This window comes from Cyclopterus lumpus, chromosome 1, assembly GCF_009769545.1.
Source record: "Cyclopterus lumpus isolate fCycLum1 chromosome 1, fCycLum1.pri, whole genome shotgun sequence".
Classification (NCBI taxonomy): domain Eukaryota; kingdom Metazoa; phylum Chordata; class Actinopteri; order Perciformes; family Cyclopteridae; genus Cyclopterus; species Cyclopterus lumpus.
In genome coordinates this window covers 16,582,537-16,603,859 of record NC_046966.1, presented here as the reverse complement: position 1 = coordinate 16,603,859, position 21,323 = coordinate 16,582,537, and the positions used below count along the sequence as shown (strand labels likewise).

General features: G+C 38.8%; 3 protein-coding genes across 5 annotated transcripts; 2 read left to right on the top strand and 1 right to left on the bottom strand.

Annotated features, from left to right (window-relative positions):
- Nucleotides 1-10: 10 nt before the first annotated feature.
- On the bottom strand, nucleotides 11-6,179 carry LOC117733736 (arachidonate 12-lipoxygenase, 12R-type-like). The gene is made up of 15 exons (XM_034537579.1): nucleotides 6,115-6,179; nucleotides 5,801-5,969; nucleotides 5,236-5,440; nucleotides 5,022-5,103; nucleotides 4,775-4,897; nucleotides 4,567-4,670; nucleotides 4,047-4,213; nucleotides 3,774-3,917; nucleotides 2,603-2,806; nucleotides 2,339-2,425; nucleotides 1,934-2,103; nucleotides 1,353-1,474; nucleotides 774-874; nucleotides 504-674; nucleotides 11-320 (listed from the first exon to the last, which is right to left on the bottom strand). The coding sequence occupies exons 2-15, from the start codon at nucleotides 5,942-5,944 to the stop codon at nucleotides 141-143; spliced, it is 2,004 nt and encodes a 667-aa protein (XP_034393470.1). The 5' UTR covers nucleotides 5,945-5,969; nucleotides 6,115-6,179; the 3' UTR covers nucleotides 11-140.
- Nucleotides 6,180-8,441: 2,262 nt separating this feature from the next.
- Nucleotides 8,442-15,448, top strand: glb1 (galactosidase, beta 1). The gene is made up of 16 exons (XM_034544160.1): nucleotides 8,442-8,630; nucleotides 9,058-9,227; nucleotides 9,799-9,949; nucleotides 10,423-10,483; nucleotides 10,577-10,671; nucleotides 10,762-10,942; nucleotides 11,476-11,534; nucleotides 11,624-11,745; nucleotides 12,011-12,051; nucleotides 12,154-12,266; nucleotides 12,449-12,523; nucleotides 12,634-12,723; nucleotides 12,828-12,941; nucleotides 13,360-13,491; nucleotides 13,714-13,947; nucleotides 14,764-15,448. Exons 1-16 carry the CDS (start codon nucleotides 8,565-8,567, stop codon nucleotides 15,016-15,018), a joined length of 1,959 nt encoding a protein of 652 aa, XP_034400051.1. The 5' UTR covers nucleotides 8,442-8,564; the 3' UTR covers nucleotides 15,019-15,448.
- Nucleotides 15,449-16,515: 1,067 nt separating this feature from the next.
- cldnd1b (claudin domain containing 1b) lies at nucleotides 16,516-21,233 on the top strand. Of its 3 annotated transcripts, XM_034541016.1 has the most exons (6): nucleotides 16,527-16,628; nucleotides 16,963-17,026; nucleotides 17,214-17,492; nucleotides 18,109-18,216; nucleotides 18,769-18,906; nucleotides 19,795-21,233. In XM_034541016.1, the coding sequence occupies exons 4-6, from the start codon at nucleotides 18,117-18,119 to the stop codon at nucleotides 20,004-20,006; spliced, it is 450 nt and encodes a 149-aa protein (XP_034396907.1). In that variant the 5' UTR covers nucleotides 16,527-16,628; nucleotides 16,963-17,026; nucleotides 17,214-17,492; nucleotides 18,109-18,116; the 3' UTR covers nucleotides 20,007-21,233. The 3 variants fall into 3 exon arrangements, with proteins under 3 accessions (XP_034396888.1, XP_034396907.1, XP_034396897.1); XM_034540997.1 differs by lacking the exon at nucleotides 16,963-17,026 and having other exon boundaries at nucleotides 16,516-16,628; nucleotides 17,204-17,492; XM_034541006.1 differs by having other exon boundaries at nucleotides 16,963-17,492.
- The last annotated feature ends 90 nt before the right edge of the window (nucleotides 21,234-21,323 follow it).

Below are 21,323 nucleotides of genomic sequence, written 5' to 3'. Positions count from 1 at the left end.
CATTGAAGCAATATCTCTTTCTATGGTGAAAGAAAACTCCTTTCTTCTACGACATAAAGCATACTTTGCTACGTCTGATAAGTTCTTGTTTATGAAGCTGAATTTGGAAAACAGCTGTGAAAAGTCACATCTTTTGATATTCAAATGGCCACACTATTTTCTACCTCTCTTGGATCCAGGTATGTGTATGGGACCTCCAGATTCTTGTTTCTGCCTTTGATGGCTGCACTTAACTCTTGAAGACTTGCTTGAAAATCCTTTATCAGCGTGCAGGGAATCTTCTCACTAAAATGGTGGTGTGGGTACTGGCCGAGAGGGACCTGATGACATCAATAATACATTTAAAACATGTTTATCAAACATAAACTATTGGTAAAAGACTAGGAAGTGACAAGGATTTCCCAGTGGCTTGAGGAGGGTATTTTTGTTGTAATGACATCATGGCTCAACTCAAACAGAAATGTGATTTGCCATTTTATTTTCATGACGTTTTGGACACTTACGAGGTCAGAGGATTGCTTGCTAAGTAGCCACATGACGGCCATTCCTTGTGCTGCTGTGCCCTTGTTAGGCAATGTCTGCAGCATCGTGGCTTCACTTGTTGTCCCCTTTCTTGTTGGTGGAGAAAGTTGCATCGTGGTGGGAGCGTTGGGCATCCAGCCACCGTAGTCAAACTGCGACGAATGAATTAATATTTTTAGAATCCATGCCGTATCAGTAATTAGAAATTCCACAAAAACAGCATTATTATAATTGAATTAAAAGGCCCTTACCTGTCCAGTGTTCACAGCCGAGTGCTGTCCTGAGCAAGTGAAGATCGCCATGGTGACAAACTTGACAAACTCAGCCACGGTGGTAAAGCTCTGGGGAATTCCTGAGAATTAGCGGGAATAAAGTGCGTTACCTAAAGGTTGTGTACTACTCTAGATTCAGAGACTCAATATAGCAGTAAGTAACCATTTTTTAATGTAATGATATACTAGGCTAATGGCTCTCCCTCTCTGCGTATTGTAATCCAAGCTTCTCAGTGTTTAGCTGGTTAGCTCAAGGTTGCTGCTCTGCACTGCGCTCATATGGCAGTTAGCCTAATAACGCCGCCTTGACCCTGCGGTGTCATCGAGGAAGTGTAGCCTCCCCCCCAGGTAAACAATGTTAGCTCTGTTGCTGTTGTTTGTGATTATCACTTTTAGCTACCGGCTCAGCTGTCTCCATGTTGAGAGAGTAAAAAGTCCAATGTCACACATTTTCCTAAAGGGTCTTTACAATCTGTGCAGTCTATGACACCCTCTGTCCTTTGACTTTGGCTTCCAATAAGGAACAACACCCCCCAAAACAATCCCTTTAAAGCCCACCTGTGCTTTCTTTGGAAAGGAATCCATGTTCAAAAATGTCAAAAATCCACTTCTGCAGTTCAGAGTCTTTCTGGACCTCAGCGTCATTCTTGTAGTAGAAGCTCAGCACTCCCTGCACAAACCTTTGAGAAATGTTGATAAGTGCTGTTAAACACATTCCCAGTTGAATTATGCATTTTTTATACTCACTGCAGTATTAAGACATTATTTTGTAAGACAACATAAGGCCATCTCTTTCCAATGATCAGTTCTGTTCTCTTTAGGAATTTGGGCATATAGCTTATTCAACAAAGTGGATCACACAATTATATATAAATAGTTTGACATTTTAAAAACTTGCTAATTGTCTTTCTTATTGATAGTGAGATGAGAAGATCAATATCACTCTCGCGTTAAGTATAGCTCTAAAACCGGGTGGTAGCGTAGTATAAAGACTGCAAACAGTTAGCCTGGCTTGCTTCATAGTTCAAATATATACTTATAAGCACCTCTAAATTGGAATAATTCACACATTAGCATCGCAACTACACATCACATCACTTTGTAATAATATGCAACACAATGCAAACTGCCTATAATACCTGTGGATGATATCCCAAAGCTTGATTCCATCATCCCTGTAGTAGAAGTTGTGAACGTCCTCCAGCCCTCGAGCAACAATGTCGTCAGGTATGCAGAGGGAGCTGTAGGTCACTGAGGCCAGTGATCTCTTCAGGAGTGTCCTCATACCCTCTCCACCAGAAGCTGCATTCTAGGAGACAATCAAATGTGTACATGATTGGTGTGGAAAAAACTTAACTTTGATGAATAATAGAATAAACTTGATGAGCCTCAGTTATCCATACTCAAATATAAGTTAATTACAACACATATCTGAGAGAGAAGATCTTGGTTATGTATGCCTGGACACCCTCTTACCTAAAACATTACATTTGCTCAGCTTCATACACTATGTCCCTACTGAGCATGTTGTTAATTTCATATACCTTCAAGAAAAATCCACCCTCAGATATTAGAAGATCTCGAGCTAAGTAGTTGATCTGTAGAGTGTATCGAGTGTGAGGTACGAGGAGCTGAGGAAAAGAGGAAAACTCTGTTAACTTCAAAGCACACACCTTGATGCTTCTATACCATTTGGCAGTGTGAAATACTTGAATATATATATACACTAAAACATTATGATTCATCAACTTTGGAAGAAAGTAAAAGTTAAGTACAGTCAAAGTTAAGTATTTCTCCCTTTCAGTTACCTTGTACAGCGGATGCACCATGGGCACGTTGCGCAGCAGTGACACTGCAAAGACTTCAGCCAGCAAATGAGTGCGCAGCAGGTGAACATTCAGTTGATGCTCGTTGAAATCTGCACTTCTCACAAAAATCTTGGCCATCAACCAGTCGTACTCAGAGTCAGTAGGAAAGAAGATGGGATTATCATCTGCTGGAGTCTGCTTCAGCTGTAGGAGAAGGAAGGGAGGTGTTGTTAATTCAATTCATTCAACCTATTACCAGTAGTGGCCAATAACGTTAAAGGATCATACAAAATAGCTTTAGAAACAGGTCGTCTTCAAAATCTTAATTTGAGTATATATCTTGCCATTCAAATCAAATTGTTTACTTCTTTTCTTTGTAATGCATGTGCATTTACTTTACAAGGCATGTACAAATAAAGTAGTCCATGAAAATGAGATATGAGTTTACAAATAATTACAATCCTCGTCATTGTGGAGGTTGGTTTATGGCTTACACCTGGTCTATGGTTTACACTTGTTGTCTTTTTGATTCCTCACAGTTAATTTTGTCTGTACGCCCTCTGACGTTTTGGAGAATATTGCAGCGTGCAGAAAAAACTATATCAATAAAATGTGTTTCTGATTAATCAAAGCTGCTTTTTATTCAAGTGCTGTGATAAAATATTATGTAAACTCCTCCGTTCATGCTTGGAGCTCACACCCCGTCTGCGGCGGCAAGCGCGAGTATAAACATAGCTTTACATTTGAATTACACCACCATTCCTGAAACATCATGTAAAGACAAATGAGGGTTGCCTCTGTGAGCCAGCTAACGCTTCCTCGGATGCAGTGAAACAAAATGGATCGATTTTGCAATCAAAAAGGGATTTGGGAGACAACCATGTAACAGTAAAAGTGTTACGTAAGGAACCCTGAATACATGCCATTTGGATTCATAGTCGCAGGCCGGGTAAGTAGAACATGTATTCTGGTCATTACAGCTGAGAGAGACATAACATATATAACAGCTCAGTTCAGTTCATTTTTTTCCTTGTCATGTTATGTTTTTTCTCTCATTTATTTGGTAAAGGTGGGAATTTATTTAACAATCAGAAGTGAGCCATACAGATCAGAAGGAACACCTATAAATGATAACAGTCAGAGATGTATGCTATATGAGTGTTAATCTCACCTGAATAGCAATTGGCATAAGCTTATAATCAGGTGTTTGGTGAAGCAGGACCAGAGGAGCCATCAAGTACTGCGTCTTCCCGCTGACGATGTTTGGTTTCAGACCATCCAAACACTTGTAGTCACACAGGAATATGTTGCCTCTCTGTATTTAATTGCATTGCATGAATATTGACTATATTAAGTAAACGTGTAAATTCATCATGCATTTCCAAATTGAACACGTCATGGAGCAAAATCTGACTCTCAGATTAATCAAAATGAAGGTGAATACCTTCATTTCATCTGCCAAGCTACACTGACCACTGAGGGAGACCATGTCATCACTGACAGGAAAGGTATCAGGCAGGGTTGAGCAGCGTTGGATCAACATGGGGTTGACACCGTTTAGAAACTGGTAGCCAAAGAAAGCGTCCTCCTTCCAATGATTATGGACATATTCTAGGAAAAAAGCAGAATTTACCTTTATTTTGTTTTAAACTTTGTGCTAGAAAATCTTGCTCTATCAGTTATCAGCTTAACTAAACACTGCAATTGAAACAGAGAAAATGGGAAACCAAGGTGTGACACAGATGGCAGTCCCAGACATGACGGGACACTGTTTATAGTTGTTTCAAAGTCTTTATTGTATGCAAATAAATACTATTACACATTAATTTTGTTCCCATTTTACTGAGCTATAAGTAATAATAATTCTAATAAGTTTTAGATAGCATCATGGAATACAGTTGAATATCTGAATTTGTTCAATTGAATGTATCATGCATACAGCATCAAGTATTTAATTAAACTACCTGATATGGCAGTCCGTTTGAACCAGAACACATGATGGATAGCTTCAATATTAGGCCAGTTCTCCTTGGAATCAGTAAGTCCTTTCAGTTGCAGCTCAGCCGCCCTAGAAAATAAAAGCATAGATTAACTTTATTATTATGCCTTAAATCATTTTCATAGCCAGGTACAGCTACATAGATAGATATCTGACAGAAGTGAAGAGCTCACGCAGTGGCTAATGTGTAGAGAAACTCTGTGGCCTTGGTGAAGGAGAAGCGGACTTCATTAGGCAGAGAAAGAAGGCTTTCTGCCTTCATGCAGTGGGGTATTCCCTCGAGATACACATCCCAACTAGTAAATAGGGAATAAGCAGAGTATTCAAGCATAATATACTTGGCAAGCATGCTATATTGTAATTGTATGTTAGTTTTGGGGGTGCATAAAGTCACAAAGTGTACAAGTTCTGATTGCTCACCGATAGTCTTCCTCTCGTTGCTTCAGCTCCTGCTCCCGACTGTACCTGCCAAGAGGATGGTTGTCTTCAAAGACTCTCAGAGCTTAAAGAAAGAAAGATTAACAAGGTTTTACATACATTGTTGATAAATACAGCGTGTTAGTTACGCAACCCTCCTTATAGAATAGCTTTTCCTTCTTTTATGTCTTCCGTGGTCACTCTAATTTACACAAACCTGTTGCACCTCTGAAGCGGTGCACCTCACTGTCGGTGATCCAGTGGTAGATGGGAAAGTTGTAGGTGTCACCCTTAGGGGATTTTACTTCCACCTTGGCAGAGAACCAAGAGTCTTCAGAGAAGAGAAGTAAACGCGGTTTATCTATCTCTATTAGGACTAGCTTTCCAATGGAGACAGGACAGGACACGGTGAAACTGGACACCTGGAATAATGACAGAAATGGGTTGAAAACATTCATACAATATATTTGATAACCACGAACCGAGTTGTAACAACCCGATAGTTAGCATACACTGCTAAATGTGGAATGGTGCACAAAATAAAACGTTTATGGCACTGCATAAAATATTAATTTACGGGGATTTTGTGTTGCTTTGGTCACCTTTGTGGCCGTAAGTTAAAGAGTTACAGCGCAGCACATATCCTGTTGCTGCATATATGAGTCTGAGTTAAAGAAGGTTTACATCAGCTTATCTAAATTGATATTTAATGTGCCATAATCTCATATTGGTAAAGTTGAGACAGTATGTTATACATTTAGAGAAGGATATTTCAGACTTACTGCTCCTTTGATGAAGGCGAAAGCCCCGTTGAGCCTGGTGCGTTTGCTCTCCCCATTCGTGCCCACCAGCTTAATGGAGACATTGTTAAAGGTGCCGGCCGTGGCGATATTACCAGTGTATATGGTCACTTTATAATGAACCATTTTCACACTGGAAAGCAGAAGAATCCTGGTTGGGGGAGAAAAACAATAACCATTCTCAGCACTGTTTAGGTTAACTGTAAGACTAAAACACTTTAAAATACTGGTCTTACAATGAAAAGACTATTGGCAAATGCTATTATAATTACTCATATGTAATTATTATTTGATACCTTATTTATTACAATCCAGTCTATGTAAACCGAAGTTCCTTTGGGGAGCTGCTCACCACTGATCCCTCTTTTTATACAGTTTTGTGGGAGTGCATTCAGTTGTTATAATCAGCTCAGGTAAATGATATGCAAAACAATGTAAATAAGTAAGTATAGTTTATCATTCAATACAACTGGGGGTTTCCCCCTGTGAGGAACATTTCCTGTTGTAATCATTAATAGATATAGTGTAACAGTTCAGCTCCACACCTTCTTTCTTTTAATAGTTGTTTTCATTATATCTGTTTGTCTATTAACTCTCTTGTCATTTCAGACCCGGTCATTCACACCTGATCATCCTTCATTCCCTTCACCTGGTTCTCACGCCCATCTCACCTGCAGCCCATTCCCTCGTTAGTCACTCACTACTTAGGTTCCCTCACTTGTCCTCTGCCAGATTGTCTTGTGTTTTGAGACCAAGTTCTCCAGCGTTCCATAGTCTGTGTCCCTGTTTCTGTCTGTTCTGTTCCTGCCGTTACTCCAGTAAAGGATTATTATTTGCTTACTCTGTTTTGTCCATTGTGCTTGGGTCCCTGGTCTTCGATCCGTGACATATAGTCCTTATGATCCTGACCTCATTTAAGCTATATCTTATGTACATGTGCAATAGTCTTTAATGGTAAGACTTCCTTCTGTGTACATGTGTTGTGTGTATTTTGAGAAAGTAAGGTTATGAATAAACCACCTGACAAGGATGACAAGGACGTTGAGCAGTTGCACTGCAGAAGTGTGACATATAAAGAGTTTCAAAACAGCACTTAAATCCTATTTGCATTTAGCCTGTGATACTAGTTTGTTCATTTTGTTTCTCACTATTGTCATCTTTCTTGCTTTGTTGTTGTTTTTATCATTTGTCTTTACTATGTAAAGTGTATCGAGTACGTTTTAATGTCACGTCTATCACGAGGTGTGGTGAGGCAGAAGCTCAGGTGCAGAGGAAGTTGGCAGGAGTCCAGGTAACATGAAACAAAAAGCTCCTTTTACTAAGAAAAAGGTCAAACATGGAACTCAGGTAGAACGGCAAAGTGACACAAGAGACTAACAGGGAACTACAAGAATTAACAACGACTAATCAAGAGGGACTCAGGGGATCAGTTGGGCTGTTTGGTTACCTTATCACAATGTGCTCATTTTCAATGTGCCTTTGTCAAAATGATGATGGATTGAATGAATTGGTGCTTTATTTTGCAATAATATAATGTGTAATGTTTGTGTTCAGGTCACTCACCTCTGTTGTTAAAACAATAGGAGGTAAGATCCTGAGACCACCGTTGTTATTCATAACACACAATAATGCAAAAAAGGTTAGTAAAACCAAATTGTACTGTATGTACAGTATAGCTGAAATATTATTTCAACTAAATTGTTTGTATTTGCATTACTTGGAAGATTTATTACTGGAATACGTTGTAAAGTTTATTCAATAAATCCCATTAATTCCCTTTGTGAAGCTGTTACGGTTCAGTTTATTTGTCAGAGGCATTCACGAAACTCTATAAAAGTTTGTATTAAGTATATAATATTTCTAAGGTTTGAAACAACACTTCATATTGTCAACACAACTTTATATAATAAGCTTAAAAATGCTTCAATTAATTGCATTATATTTTGTAAATTATAGAGCGATTGCGTCTTAGTGAAGACTTAATATTCCGGTTTTACCAATTCACAACAAATACTGTTTAGATTATACAAAATTGTCAACGCTCCATTTCCACAGTTGGAAATATTCATGTGGCGCAAACGTTATGAACATTTGAACCAGGAAACATTCCTGTTTATGGACATTCATTCACTCACTCACTCAACGTCAGCTGAATGAGAACCATCACAGCAATCACAGCAGATTGGGCTGACTGAGCTTTCTGAATAAAAACTAAACAAAGACGAAATGTGTGAAAGACGGCATCACATCAATAATAGTTTTACTTTGTTTATGCTGAGATCATTTGAAGATATATATGGATATTTATAGACAGATATAGATAGATTTCCTCTTATTCATTTATTGGTCATTTGAAACCATATTTCTCTCTCTGATCAATCTTTCACTGTAGCTTCTTATTATTTCATTTGTGTATAAGATGTGTAGGCTATTTGTTATTTTCAACATAGGTTGTTTTAAAGTTTGTTTTGCAGGTTTATCTATTCCTCACACATCATCTCGCCTCAAACGCTATAAATAAAAAGCGCGACACTGCCAGCGCGCCACCTACTGATCAAAACGCGTTTTTACACCACAGCAGCGTCACATGATTTCACTTCCGCAACTCAGGCTCCCACACCATTCAAAATATCACAGTGTACTCGGAGAAGTGAGAACGGGCAGCTGACGGTGTCCAAGTCAACACGGTTGCTTGAAAAGCTGCATTCATTTCATGTAATACGTAAACCGGACGCGAGGATTCATCATGTTCGTCAGACTCGGAAGCATGCTGTTGCTGTTGCTGTTGCTGTTGCTGCAGTTTGGACATTCAGTAAGTACCGATGAGTTTTTGAGGGATTTTATACCCTGTTGTCAACATTGAAAGAGCTATTATACATTCAGCCACATTCCACAACCATTAACAACGGATCAATGCAGATAATGTATCCGGCTTTATAAAAGCCCTGCTACCAAATTTCAAAAACAAAGGATTGGAACTTGGTCTCAAAATGAATGTGTATTTCTTTAAATGCACCGAGACACACAACATGCATCTCAATGTGAGTTGTTGATGCTTATTGATAGAGCTAAAGGCTCGATGACGGCAAAGTTGGGTTAAATCGGGCTCGTGTTTGCTTGTTTGTAAAAGTCAGCTGAGATGTCAGCCCTACATCATAAAACATGGCACTTCAACCACATAAAGGAAAACAATATAAACGGACTCATTGTGAATTATATTATGATGTGTTGACCTGCAGCTCGGGGCCCCTGGTTCATTCAGCCTGGATTACCAGAAGGACTGCTTTCGGAAAGATGGAGAAGAGTTTCGCTACATATCAGGAAGCATCCATTACAGTCGGATCCCCCGAGTCTACTGGAAGGACCGACTGCTCAAGATGTACATGGCAGGACTGAATGCCGTCCAGACGTACGTTTACTTGTGTGTCACCATCTTCCTGCTCTACATTTGGTTTGTTGTTTCAGACTGTGCCATGTTTCAAATGGCTTTCAATACAAAAAAGTAATCATGGAGGAAGGTTTTTTTAATTCAGAGAATTTGTTTGCTTGAAGTTTTGATGTGGCTGAGCTGCAGTCATTCTACCCAATTGGCATCATTTGTCAGCGGTTGCAGTGTAGTGATGTGAATAAATGATTATGTATCGATCTTAAATGACGATTACTCGTTCAAAAATAATTTTCTTAGAAATAAATGCAATAATTATCTGACCCTAGCTCACAAAATGTGAATATTTTCTTAGTCTTCTATGATTGTAAACTAAATATCTTTGGGATTTGGACTGCTGGACGGGCAAAGCAATATATTTTTAAGGTGCAACCTTTGGCTTTAATAGTTGGGATTGACATTTATCATCATTTTATGACATTTTACAGAAGAAAACAACGAATTACTTAGTTGTGTTTGTTGCAGCTGTAATGAAGTGAAACCATTACACATAAGTGCTTGTTTGGATAATACTGAGACTTCATTCACGTTGAAGGTACATTCCCTGGAACTACCACGAAGACTTTCCGGGCCGGTACAATTTTAGTGGAGACAGAGATGTGGAATATTTCCTTCAGCTGGCTCAAGACATAGGTTTAGTGGTCATCCTTCGGCCTGGACCCTACATATGTGCAGAGTGGGACATGGTGAGTGCCGGTGGTCAGTAAATACATTTGGAGTTTTTTAATGATATTTAGAGACGATTCAAGAAGAAAGAAATACAGGACATATTTGATTCTTCAGTTTTTTCCATCTTATACTTGTTTATACTTTGAAACATTTCACATGAAAACTTTTTACACAACTACATTTATTTGACAGCTGTATTGACAAATAACTTTACAGATCAAGAGTATCCATGCAAACCATCTGGTCAACTTCTCACATATAATGCTATTATAGGCTGAACTCCCCAACAGTGAATAATCTACTAAATTATCTCAACGTCAACCAGCTGAAGCAGTAAACTGCTGCTTGAACAGTGATGCGTACATAAATCATAAATCAATCCTATAATAACCTAGGCACATACAATATAACTTTATTTTTGCATCGTTGGTTGGCCATTTAAAAATTGCACTAAAAGCCTTTTGCCATTGTTTGTTACTTTGTCAAACAGGGTGGGCTGCCTGCCTGGCTGCTCAACAAGAAAGACATTGTGCTGCGCTCCTCAGATCAAGGTGAGAATCAAAGAAAAACAGGATGAATGATAGACACATAGTCGTGGTTGCATGCTGCAGTATACAACGCTATAAGTATTTGCCTTGTGACAGATTACATCACAGCAGTAGATGAGTGGATGGGGAAGTTACTGCCAATGATGAAGCCTTTTCTCTACCAGAACGGTGGTCCTATCATCACTGTACAGGTGAGTCTTGCATGCATTACTTTTCATTACTAGTACTTGATTCCATGAGGAAAAATAAGATTTCCCCCCTGCTGTGGCTGTGTTTGGTAGGTGGAGAATGAATACGGCAGTTATTTTGCCTGTGACTACAACTACATGCGCCACCTGACGAAGCTGTTCCGGTCTCACCTTGGTGAGGAGGTGGTGCTCTTTACCACAGATGGAGCTGGGCTCAGCTTCCTCAAGTGTGGCTCAATACAAGGTCTCTACGCTACTGTTGACTTTGGGCCAGGTATGTGTCGGGAGTACTGCATTGTACTAATCAGTACAATGCAATTTACAATAAATATTGATTGTTGGTTAAAGGTTCAGTAAAGTGTTTTTTTTCAATTCATGTTTATTAGGGAGGGACAAATACAATATCCATGTTTTCCCAATGCAAGGTATACCAGTATTCTTGGCTACTGCATGTAGCACATCACTAGAAGGGCATCTTAACATCTAGTTTAGGTGTTATATATTTTCCCGAAGAAATACATTAGAACCCTGTCTTTTGATATTAAGTGTCAAACACAAGTTTTTAAGCCACTGGGCTATTTCTTCCAGATGCTGTGACAATAGGTCGGACACTGCAGTATCAGTATTGTAAAAGCAACTTGAGAATAAATGCATTACACAATAATTTACAGTAATTCAACCATTTTCTTCTTTCTTTCTCCTCCACATTTACGTTCTGTCATGTGTTAGATTAGTCAGCAGGGATGAGGAAGTTGCTCAAATAGCTTCTTTACTCATGAGCTTGTCTTTGTGTTTTGATCCCGTTAGGTTCAAATGTAACCGCTGCCTTTGATGCACAGAGACACGCTGAACCTCGTGGACCTTTGGCAAGTATTTCCCTCGAAACAGTTTGTGATTTTAAACCACACTGCAGTTTTTCCTCAGGCACTCATGGCGTTTCCTGCTGTGTGAACAGGTGAACTCTGAGTTTTACACTGGCTGGCTGGATCACTGGGGGTCCGCCCACTCTGTTGTGTCGTCTGCCATCGTGGCAAAGACCCTCAACGAGATGCTTGCTGTGGGAGCAAACGTCAACCTGTGAGTCAACAGATTTAATGACACTGAAGGCATGTACAATTACACAACATATATTATTATGATGATGACTATATGGCCACCATCACAATATGTAACTAGTTACCAGTATAATTGGTTACTAGTTACATAATTGACATCTGTAAATACATTTTCTTAAAGAGAGATAATGACTAAGAGGCAAGGAGCTCACGTCTTGTTCTTGAAGTTGAAAGTTATTTGTGCTTTTATTTCTGTCTACATTTCACTTTAATTTCTCTCCCCACAGATACATGTTCATAGGAGGGACAAACTTTGGATACTGGAATGGTGAGTGCACTTCAACAGACTAGTTTGATGAGAAGACATGATCATTTCAAGTGACTTACAGCAATGCCACCGGGGTCCCTCTGATTGCCTCTCTATCTCTAGGGGCCAACGATCCATACGGCGCACAGCCCACAAGCTACGACTACGATGCCCCGCTCACGGAAGCAGGAGACCTCACGGAGAAGTACTTTGCTATTCAAGAGGTGATCAAAATGGTAAGAACACGAGTGCAGGCCTCACTACCTTTTTTGAGTATCGCTTCAGCTGTTTTGCATACAATGTAATGGAATTATGAAATTGTCACATCAACAAGTGTTACATTTTTATTTATTTTTTACTTATTATGTACAGTGGAGTATATATCATCTGGAAGAACGTGTCTATTTTTTCACAATAGTACCATAAGATACCAGCGGGACCAATACCACCCACAACTCCAAAGTACGCATATGGGACTGTTGGGATGAAAAAGGTAAGCAGGCAGTGGACACTGTTGCTATGAACTCACCATTGAAAGACTTTTTGTTACATGATTTAAAGCATAAAGAATAAATAGTAAAAAGCAACCCTGTGCCACCACAGCTCCAGACGCTATCCGATGCCTTAGAAACACTGTCTCTCTCTGGCCCCGTCAAAAGCAAATATCCTCAGACTTTCATTGAACTGAACCAGGTATCCTTTTCTGTTTTATGTCATGAAAAAAAACCGACTATTTTTACATATTACTTTTTTTTTTTTTTGTGTGTAAAATGTCTCTTTCCTATTTGTCCTTTTAGGCATTTGGTTATGTCCTCTACAGGACCACTCTACCTGTTAACTGCAACACACCAACTCCACTGTCATCTCCACTGAACGGCGTCCATGATAGAGCGTATGTGTCCGTGGACGGGGTGAGTCTGATTGCTTCTTCCCAGAAACTACACTTGCCTTTTGTTGTCATTGCTCATCACTAATTGAGTTAAACTGTATGCTACATTTGTACAATCTGAAATACGTCAAAAGCACCATCATCATTTGACTAATTTTAGATTAGCAGCAGTTCTTGTACGGTTGCATGTGTTAAGACCACATTGAACTCTTGAGAACGTGAGCTACTTTTGTGTAAATGTAAAGAAAAAAAAAAGATTTGCATTTTTCATAGTAAGATATAGAACAACAAATATTGTTTCGCCGTCTATCGTATCCACACTGGTATAGGAAAATGGAAACATGATGCCTAGTTCTCGTTAGCTATTTCTGATTTAATCATGCTGATTTCTTCATTTAATCATGCTGATTTCTTCATTTCTTCATGCTGATTTCTTCAAGGTGGCTGTGGGGATTCTTGAAAGGAATAAAGTCATAACTATCAACGTGACTGGGAAAGCTGGCAGTCAGGTGGACTTACTGGTGGAGAACATGGGCCGAATCAACTATGGAAAGAACATCAATGACTTTAAGGTTTATTTTCAACTACTTTTTAAAGACTTATAGATATCACACGGCTTTAATAGATTTTATTTTTCAGGTTTTACAAGCATTAAATATTTTAAGATTTAGATTTAAGTGCAACAAAATTCTATTTTGTATTTGAATTTCACACTTTCTAGGAAGTAAAACTTCTAACCAATTTCCAACAAACAGTTGTCTGCTCCTCCCGTCTGATTTCTTTGCACTGCACAGGGCCTGGTGTCCAACATGACTCTGGGGAAGGATACGCTCACTGGCTGGACCATGTACAGCCTCAGCATCGATGACGCAGTCAGTCAGGGTCTTCTCGGTGAAACGAAACCAACAGACCCACCTCCGCCTCCTGCTCTCTCCCTGCCAGCCTTCTACAAGGGAAGCTTCATCATTCCTGACAGCATCCCAGACCTCCCCCAGGACACCTACATCAAGCTGCCCAAATGGAAGAAGGCAAGTCACCCAAGCGTTTCTGGATTTGTTAGAATTTATGTTATTTTGCCCTTTTACATTTAAAAAAAAAAAAATCTGCACAATATGAATTGAGCATCATAAATAAACCCTGATTGTTCGTGGTAAAAATGTTAATGACCCCAGGTTCATAATAATAATTTTCAAATGATTATGTTGTTCGTTAACGAGACAACTGAAAAAAAACCTGTTGATAATGGTTTTATTGTTTAAGTCATATCAAGCAACAATAACAAAGGAGCTGTTTTCAGCTTCTCAAATGTGTAGATTTGCTTTTCTCTGCTGTATAATCTTGTAAATTGAATCTCTTGGTATTTGTAAAAAAACAAGGAATTTGCACACACCTTGTATTCTGGAAACTAAAAATGTTTCACTATTTCCATTTTACACTTTAAACGAATAATCAGCTATTTAAAAGTATGATCAACAATAATTGTTGGTTGTAGCCCTATAAAGTAATGCCAGGTGTCAAGTTTATTCTCATCATATTAAAAAGTTGAAGAGTCTCATAATTGAACATATCAGCCTGATTTATTTACATTTTTAATTAATACAAAATTAGAATAAATAAATAAAAATAATCTTCATCTGCAGCCGTCCTCTAAATGTGGCAGAACTAATAGGACTCATACAATACATGTTGTTTGAGTGTATCCTGTCAAGATGTTCTCTGGCATGGCTCAATCAAATAATCTCTGAAGGTTTTGTGTGTTTTTGTAATGTCATGAAGGACGTATTCCTCAAACGCAATGCTAATACTGTCGACTAATTACTCAGTTCTTGTCCTTTGCTTTTCAGGGGCAAGTTTGGATTAATGGCTTCAACCTCGGACGTTACTGGCCAACCCGAGGCCCTCAGGTGACACTTTTTGTCCCTGCCAACATACTCAGCACTGCTGCACCCAACAATGTGACTGTTCTGGAGCTGGAAGAAGCTCCCTGCAGCTCAGGGCCATGCAGTGTGGAGTTTACTGCCACCCCCATCCTGAATGCAACAGTCCAGTCCGACTACAAATGGGAAAGGAGGCTTTTCATTAAAGATGATTTGTTGTGATATTAAGGGAACTTCCTGCTCCACAAAAGGAATCAATTTGCACTATTCTATTTGCCGATGTACAAAACTCAAATCTGCACGTGTGTGAACTCGATGTATGCGTGATTTAAAAAAAAAAAAGAAGAAAAAAAAAAAGCTGGAATATATGAAGGAAAGGTTGATTTGTGTCACATCAGTGATTGAATTTGTCTTTATGAAATGTGAAGATGGTGTTTTTAGCCAAATAATGTATTTAACCATCACATCAACTGTGGGTGTCTCTACCTCACTGAATCTGCAGGAAAATACTGTCTACAACAACAGATGCATTGTGGGACTGCTGACATGTAGCTTCTATTAGCTTTGAAATATTTGTTGTATGTACTCTGATTTAATGCTTGTTGAGCATTTGGGCTTTTGGAACATAACATAAACATATGATTGGATAATACTCCAATGGCCCCTTTTCTTATTATGTGACTATATGCTTGTTGGATATATGTATTTACCACTATAAGATAGATATATCTTATAGTCTTGTTGCAAAGATGTATAATATAAAACTATGTTTTAAAATTAATTAATTAAAATTATTTTCTAGGAAGCTTGGGAAATAATATTAATTATTACCTTTACTGGAAGACAAACATTGCATTAATTGTTCCTTTATTTTCCAAGGGGAAATATTTATTGCCGCGTGAGCACAAAATCATTTCTTAATATTGATAGAAAACAGAGACCATGGGGATGAAGACTGCAAATTAAGGATCATCTTATTTGTACAAATAACTGGATCACGAACAGGTGAGCAGGTTTCTTTTGTCTCGCCAACAGACATACGTTAACATGACTGGAACATTACACTTATTTAAACAGCTGGAACCATTAAATGTGTCACATTTTAAAGTTAAGATCCTAGAATTCACGAAGAGATTATAACTTCAAGGCGTCCGTAACAACTTTCAAACTTTTTTCTCGTTTTTCCATGTATGAAGTTTTAGTGATGCAGCAAAGATGAAAACAGGAGTGAAAATCTAAGACTGAATCCATGTTGCCTCCATTACAAACATCCCTTTAACAATTAATCCAAGAAAATCGAACATAACAATAAATTAGACGTTTTCCCCCCAAATAAACACAACATATTACAAATGTGTTTTTATAAGGACTCTTTAAATGTGCTTTTTTAAACAAGTGAGACCAAGATCGGTACTGAGCAATAAACTCATCAAGAGGACAAACTATGCGATAGTGACACTATTTCTACATTACTTGGCATTTTTGTATGGCCAATTTAATCTGTCCAACAGGTAGATAGATAATAAGTAAGGCTGGAATGTTGGATTTTAATTTAAATAATAATCATCTTCTAAAGTGTTACAGGTATTTTTTATGTCGTCTTTGAAATGTGTATTTTTATTTGTATTTATAGGATTATTGGATATGTTTTGGTTTCTATTTCCACTTCCGCAAACACAAGGTGGCGGTAAAGTACCTAAACGCGCTGGCTGCCAAATAGAGAAGAAGAAGAACAACAACTGGTGACGTAGAATAAGTGGGCGGAGGCCTGCTTGAGATTTGAGGAGCAGAAGAAATAACGCGAATATTTGGAAGTTTTGTCCAGAAATGAGGTAAAAACTAAAAAGAAGAAGAAGAAAAAAAGACAACATTTAATTAAATGTATACTTTAACGTCAACTGTCAGTGAAATGTCTCGTACCTATGCAGCCAGCTGTGGCTAACTATACTCAGCGTTAGCTAACGTTAGCTCGCGAGACGCTCACCTATCCTAGGTTAGTCGTACAGTTGAGGAAGCTGCCTTCGTTGTGATTATTAGCTGAAACAGTTAATTATCTGTAACACCGTGCTGTTGTAACGTGTTCTGAGTTAACAGGTACACAGAATTCAGCACAGAACTGAACCTGACTCTTAAAACATAGCTCGTGTATCTGTGCTTCTTCGACAGGTTGTGAACGCCTCTGTGTTTGGGACGTTGCTCCAAATGCAGCGCAATGACGTGATTAAATAGGGTATCCTTTGTTGAGATACGTTGGCACCATCACAATACCTGACGGTCGTTAACAGACATGCCGTGGTGCCTGAACACCAAGCGGAAATATTATTTTTAACCAGCCCACAGTGAAAGCCGACCTTTTATTCTTTTATTATATCGTTTGTTCTTGTAAACACGACCTATCCTCATCTAGACCATGGTAGACAATCGCTATGCCACAGCTCTGGTCATCGGCTCGGTGCTGAGCCTGCTGGCGACAGTCTACCTCTCTGTGGCTGTCGGAACGCAGCACTGGTACCAGTACAGCTGCGTGCCAGCCAAGCGTGAGGGGAGCAACGCCTCCGTTCTCAGGGAAGAGTTCATCAATGGAGAGTTTGATGAGAAGACTTACCGCGACACCCTGTTCCGCCTGAATGGCACCCTGGGACTGTGGTGGAGGTGCATACGGGTGCCCAGCGAGTCACACTGGTTCAAACAGCCAGGTATGGACTCCCGTTCAAAGTATTAGCTTACATCTCTACAGCTTTTCTAACGACGAAAACAATTGTAATAGGTAACATCCCACACTATTTGCTAGATTGTTATGCCAATGACTTAAGTGATTCATTTGAATTCATTGTAACATCACATCCGTGACACCAACTGTGTCCGGTTGCATTTCAGGAATGTAATGATTAAAATGATTTGGAAGACACCAAGAATTTTTCATTTTGGGGAAATGTGTACGCTAAATAAATTCAGTCTTGAGTTTCAGTAAAACACCATGTCAAGCAGATACATAATATTATAATTTAAAAGGGTACAGAAGTTTTGTCTAGTTTTAAACTTACCTTAGGGTGACACTTTAAAAGTAAGGTTGAATCTGATTATCCTTACCTTGAGTCCAATATTGTCACAAGTCACTCTTGCTCATCGATTTGCAGCATTACCTAGAATGTAACCACTGACAATACATTGTTGGATAACTACCTCAGTATTAATGGAATGACACACATATTGTATCGTGGTGTGTATCCTCCTGCTGCCCAACATCATACCCTATGTATCGAGACATGATGACCGCTCAGTTGAATTTGCTCTTTCTGATTCTGACTTCAGATCCAAAGATGGAGACACAGTGTGTGAGTTTCACTCTTCCTCAGCAGTTCAATCCAAAGTACAAACAATCTGGAAACCATGACGGTGAAGAAGATCTGCTGAGAACATGTGAGTTTACGCTGTTCCTCTTGTGTCTGTAGAGTACACAAGGTTGTGTTTAAGTTGTCTGTTTACCCTGCATTCATTTTAGCCAAGTTTCACCAGACAGAATAGAGTGCGTTTATTGGTGTTGGTGGTTTTTAAGATATGGAATATTAAAATTATGTTTTCAGCAGTAATAATTGCATTGCACTATTATATATTTACATGTACAATATCAAAGCAATAAGCCAGACAATTCAGAAAATACAAACTCTATTGTGAAGTTATGTTTAGCTGGACAATTCTTTCAGCTTTAAAAACTTGTCTGAGGGAATTTTAGGCACTAACATACTGTTCAGATTATTTTTGTAGCAGGCAAATCTCTCTGTAATGTTCCCTTTTTTTTATAGGTTCTTGAATTTGCTCTCCAACAAATGCCTTTTCCCTTCAAATTGTTGCTCAAATTATGACCATCTTGCTCTGTTTTCTTTACTTTCTAAACACCTTACATCTTTTGAACCTGTTTTTGTGCATAGGTTTTAAGATTTTTTTAAATTAATGTTTCATGTATTTTTCCAGACTTGTGGAGATGCCAGGTTCTCTTGCCCTTGGTGTCTCTGGCTTTGGTGTTTCTCGGCGGCCTCGTTGGGGTCTGTGCCTGCCTGTGCCGCAGCTTCACCCCCACCTTGGGGGTGGGAGTGCTCCATCTACTTGCAGGTGAGCGAAATCCATGTACATTATGCCCTTTCTACCATGGGCCACAGACAAAAACAACAGAAAAAATGGCACGGTATCTTTGATGTTCTGAAGGGACATTTTGATTTAGGTGTGATGCTCAATGCCATATTGGCAAATATCTAAACAAGAAAACACAAATAAAAAAAAACACCTTGTCCCAAATGTATAATATCCCTTTTTACATGGTGAATTTGCAACAGTATGTTTCGGAGGAGCAGACAAAGGCTTAACTGCAGCTGTGCTCTTCTTTAAAAGAACTGTCATTTAAATAAATCTACCGACAATAAAATACATGCTCGATTGGTAATCATCTCACGTAATACTAAATTCAACTCTATGCAGACTATATTTGGAAACATATAATGGGATTAACTAGCGACCTTAATCAGAAAGTTCCTGGCTCCTGTGTTGTTGGCAATTCAGTTAATAGATGACAGTCTAAACAACTGCCTCGCTCATTAAATATGCTAACATTGGTATTTCATATATGCAATTTGACTGGAATTTATTCTGATGTTAGAAAGGTTGGTTTTGATTTATTAATGTATGCCTCTGCAATAATACGCTAGATAAAGAAAATCCTGATTGTGGTAAATACAAAATACATTTGTATTTTAATAATTGTGATTTTCTCACTGAGTTGACTACAAGTTGGATTTTCTTTTGAGCCCAGATCCAGCTGCAGAGATTTTATATTTATATTGGCATCAGCAGTAATCTGTGATGGTTGCTGTTAAGTTTCAGATGACACGGCTTATAATTTCACTCGTTTCTCTCATCCCGCTGCCTTCACACCTCCACAAACTCAGTGCGTCACATTTGCTGGTTTGTGGTGTCCATCTATTAAGTCTCTCCTCTATTCATCAGGTCTGTGCACTCTGGGCACCGTCTGCTGTTTCCTGGCCGGGGTGGATTTGTATTCCCCCCTCCCAGAAGGGGTGGAGGGCTCGTTGGGCTGGTCCCTCTACCTCGCTCTCATCTCCTTCCCTCTGCAGATGATGGCAGCTGCTTTGTTCCTGTGGGCGGCCAGGAGTCACCGCAAAAACTACACCCGCATGACTGCTTACAGGGTAGCCTAAAGAGAGACTACAACAACAACTTACCTTAAAACCGCCTACTGGTCTCAGGACATTTAAAAGAAAAAAAAGGTTTCCATTTGTAACTTTTCACTTCTTCTGCAGCATCATTTAGGTAGAAAAAAAACAAATTACATGATATCCCAGATCTAGACAGAAATACTTTAAACCAGTTTGCAGCTAATCATCATAAGTGCTCATAATTAGGGGTTAAATACCTTTTTAGTTGTGTTATTTGGTACCTGAATCTTACCCAGCGCATGCTCTTAAGCTTATTATAACACTCAGATGTTCTGGATCATTTGTTATCTCTGGCTTTAACTGTGTTGGTGTGCTGTGCTTAAATGCCTTCTTTTCAGTTGCCATTGCTTCTAAAGCTGCTCACCACATTGCCCTTAAATCAGTTTTAGATTCTGAACTTGCAAGCAGATTTCCGACCTGCTGTTATCAGGGTAGCTTTCTTTGTTAGTGCATGAAAAATATTTCCCACGCCTTTTTATTTTTTGGTGTGGTTTTATTTGTGCATAATCTTATATCAAGCCTTGGCTGTGCATGCCTTTTTTAAGATGACATTTCTGTCATCTGCGGTTATGGTTGATTTCAGTCTGTGTTACTTGTTGACTAAATGTCACTCACTAAAAGTGTAACCACTCATCTCCCATTGTCACTGTCTTTATAGGTCTCATATGTATTAACACACTTCTTTTGTTTGAAAAAATGTACTTGATTTGATCTCACTAGAGCAAACCAGAGACCTCTTTGTAATATTTATAATACTAATGTTTCAGCCGCAAATTATACTACTGCCACTTTCCATTTGTAATGTTTTTCTAAGTGTGGTTGCGGTCAGTTCTTTTCCATTTCGAGCTCAGTTTTATCTATCACTTAACGGACTGGTTTGACAGCGAAATATCAGTTTTGATAAATTAAAGCTTTCTAAATGTTTGTTACCGATACTCCAGAGTCAAAGAGTCTGGCAACGTGAATAACAATTGAATTATCAAAATCTTAATTTGCAGGTGAAGATCCTCACGACACTTAACATTTGTGTGTAAAGGAATTTGTTACATTATTGCTGGTCCAAAATAGCGAATTTCTTGGCACCAGAATACAAATTGTGATGTTTTTGTGTCACAATGTTTTGTTATTTGTCTGTGTATGCAACATGGCTTTTGTACATGTATTCTGAAGCACACTGCACCTGTTTCTGTATTAAAAACTTTGACATTTGCTGACTTCTTGTTTTTGTGTGAACTGGTGAAGTAGAATTGGTAAAACATCATCAATCCTAACAGAGACGAAAGATACAGAGATGCTTTG

Coding starts and splice junctions, on each gene's coding strand:
- LOC117733736 (XM_034537579.1), bottom strand. CDS start 5,944: ATGGTTCATTATAAAGTGACCATATACACTGGTAATATCGCCACGGCC. Junction 5,104..5,235: donor CCGCTTCAGAGGTGCAACAG/GTTTGTGTAAAT, acceptor TCTTTCTTTAAG/CTCTGAGAGTCTTTGAAGAC. Junction 2,426..2,602: donor TGGTGCATCCGCTGTACAAG/GTAACTGAAAGG, acceptor TCTTTTCCTCAG/CTCCTCGTACCTCACACTCG.
- glb1 (XM_034544160.1), top strand. CDS start 8,565: ATGTTCGTCAGACTCGGAAGCATGCTGTTGCTGTTGCTGTTGCTGTTG. Junction 8,631..9,057: donor TGCTGCAGTTTGGACATTCA/GTAAGTACCGAT, acceptor GTTGACCTGCAG/CTCGGGGCCCCTGGTTCATT. Junction 10,672..10,761: donor GTCCTATCATCACTGTACAG/GTGAGTCTTGCA, acceptor TGTGTTTGGTAG/GTGGAGAATGAATACGGCAG.
- cldnd1b (XM_034540997.1), top strand. CDS start 17,207: ATGGTAGACAATCGCTATGCCACAGCTCTGGTCATCGGCTCGGTGCTG. Junction 17,493..18,108: donor ACACTGGTTCAAACAGCCAG/GTATGGACTCCC, acceptor TTCTGACTTCAG/ATCCAAAGATGGAGACACAG. Junction 18,217..18,768: donor AGAAGATCTGCTGAGAACAT/GTGAGTTTACGC, acceptor GTATTTTTCCAG/ACTTGTGGAGATGCCAGGTT.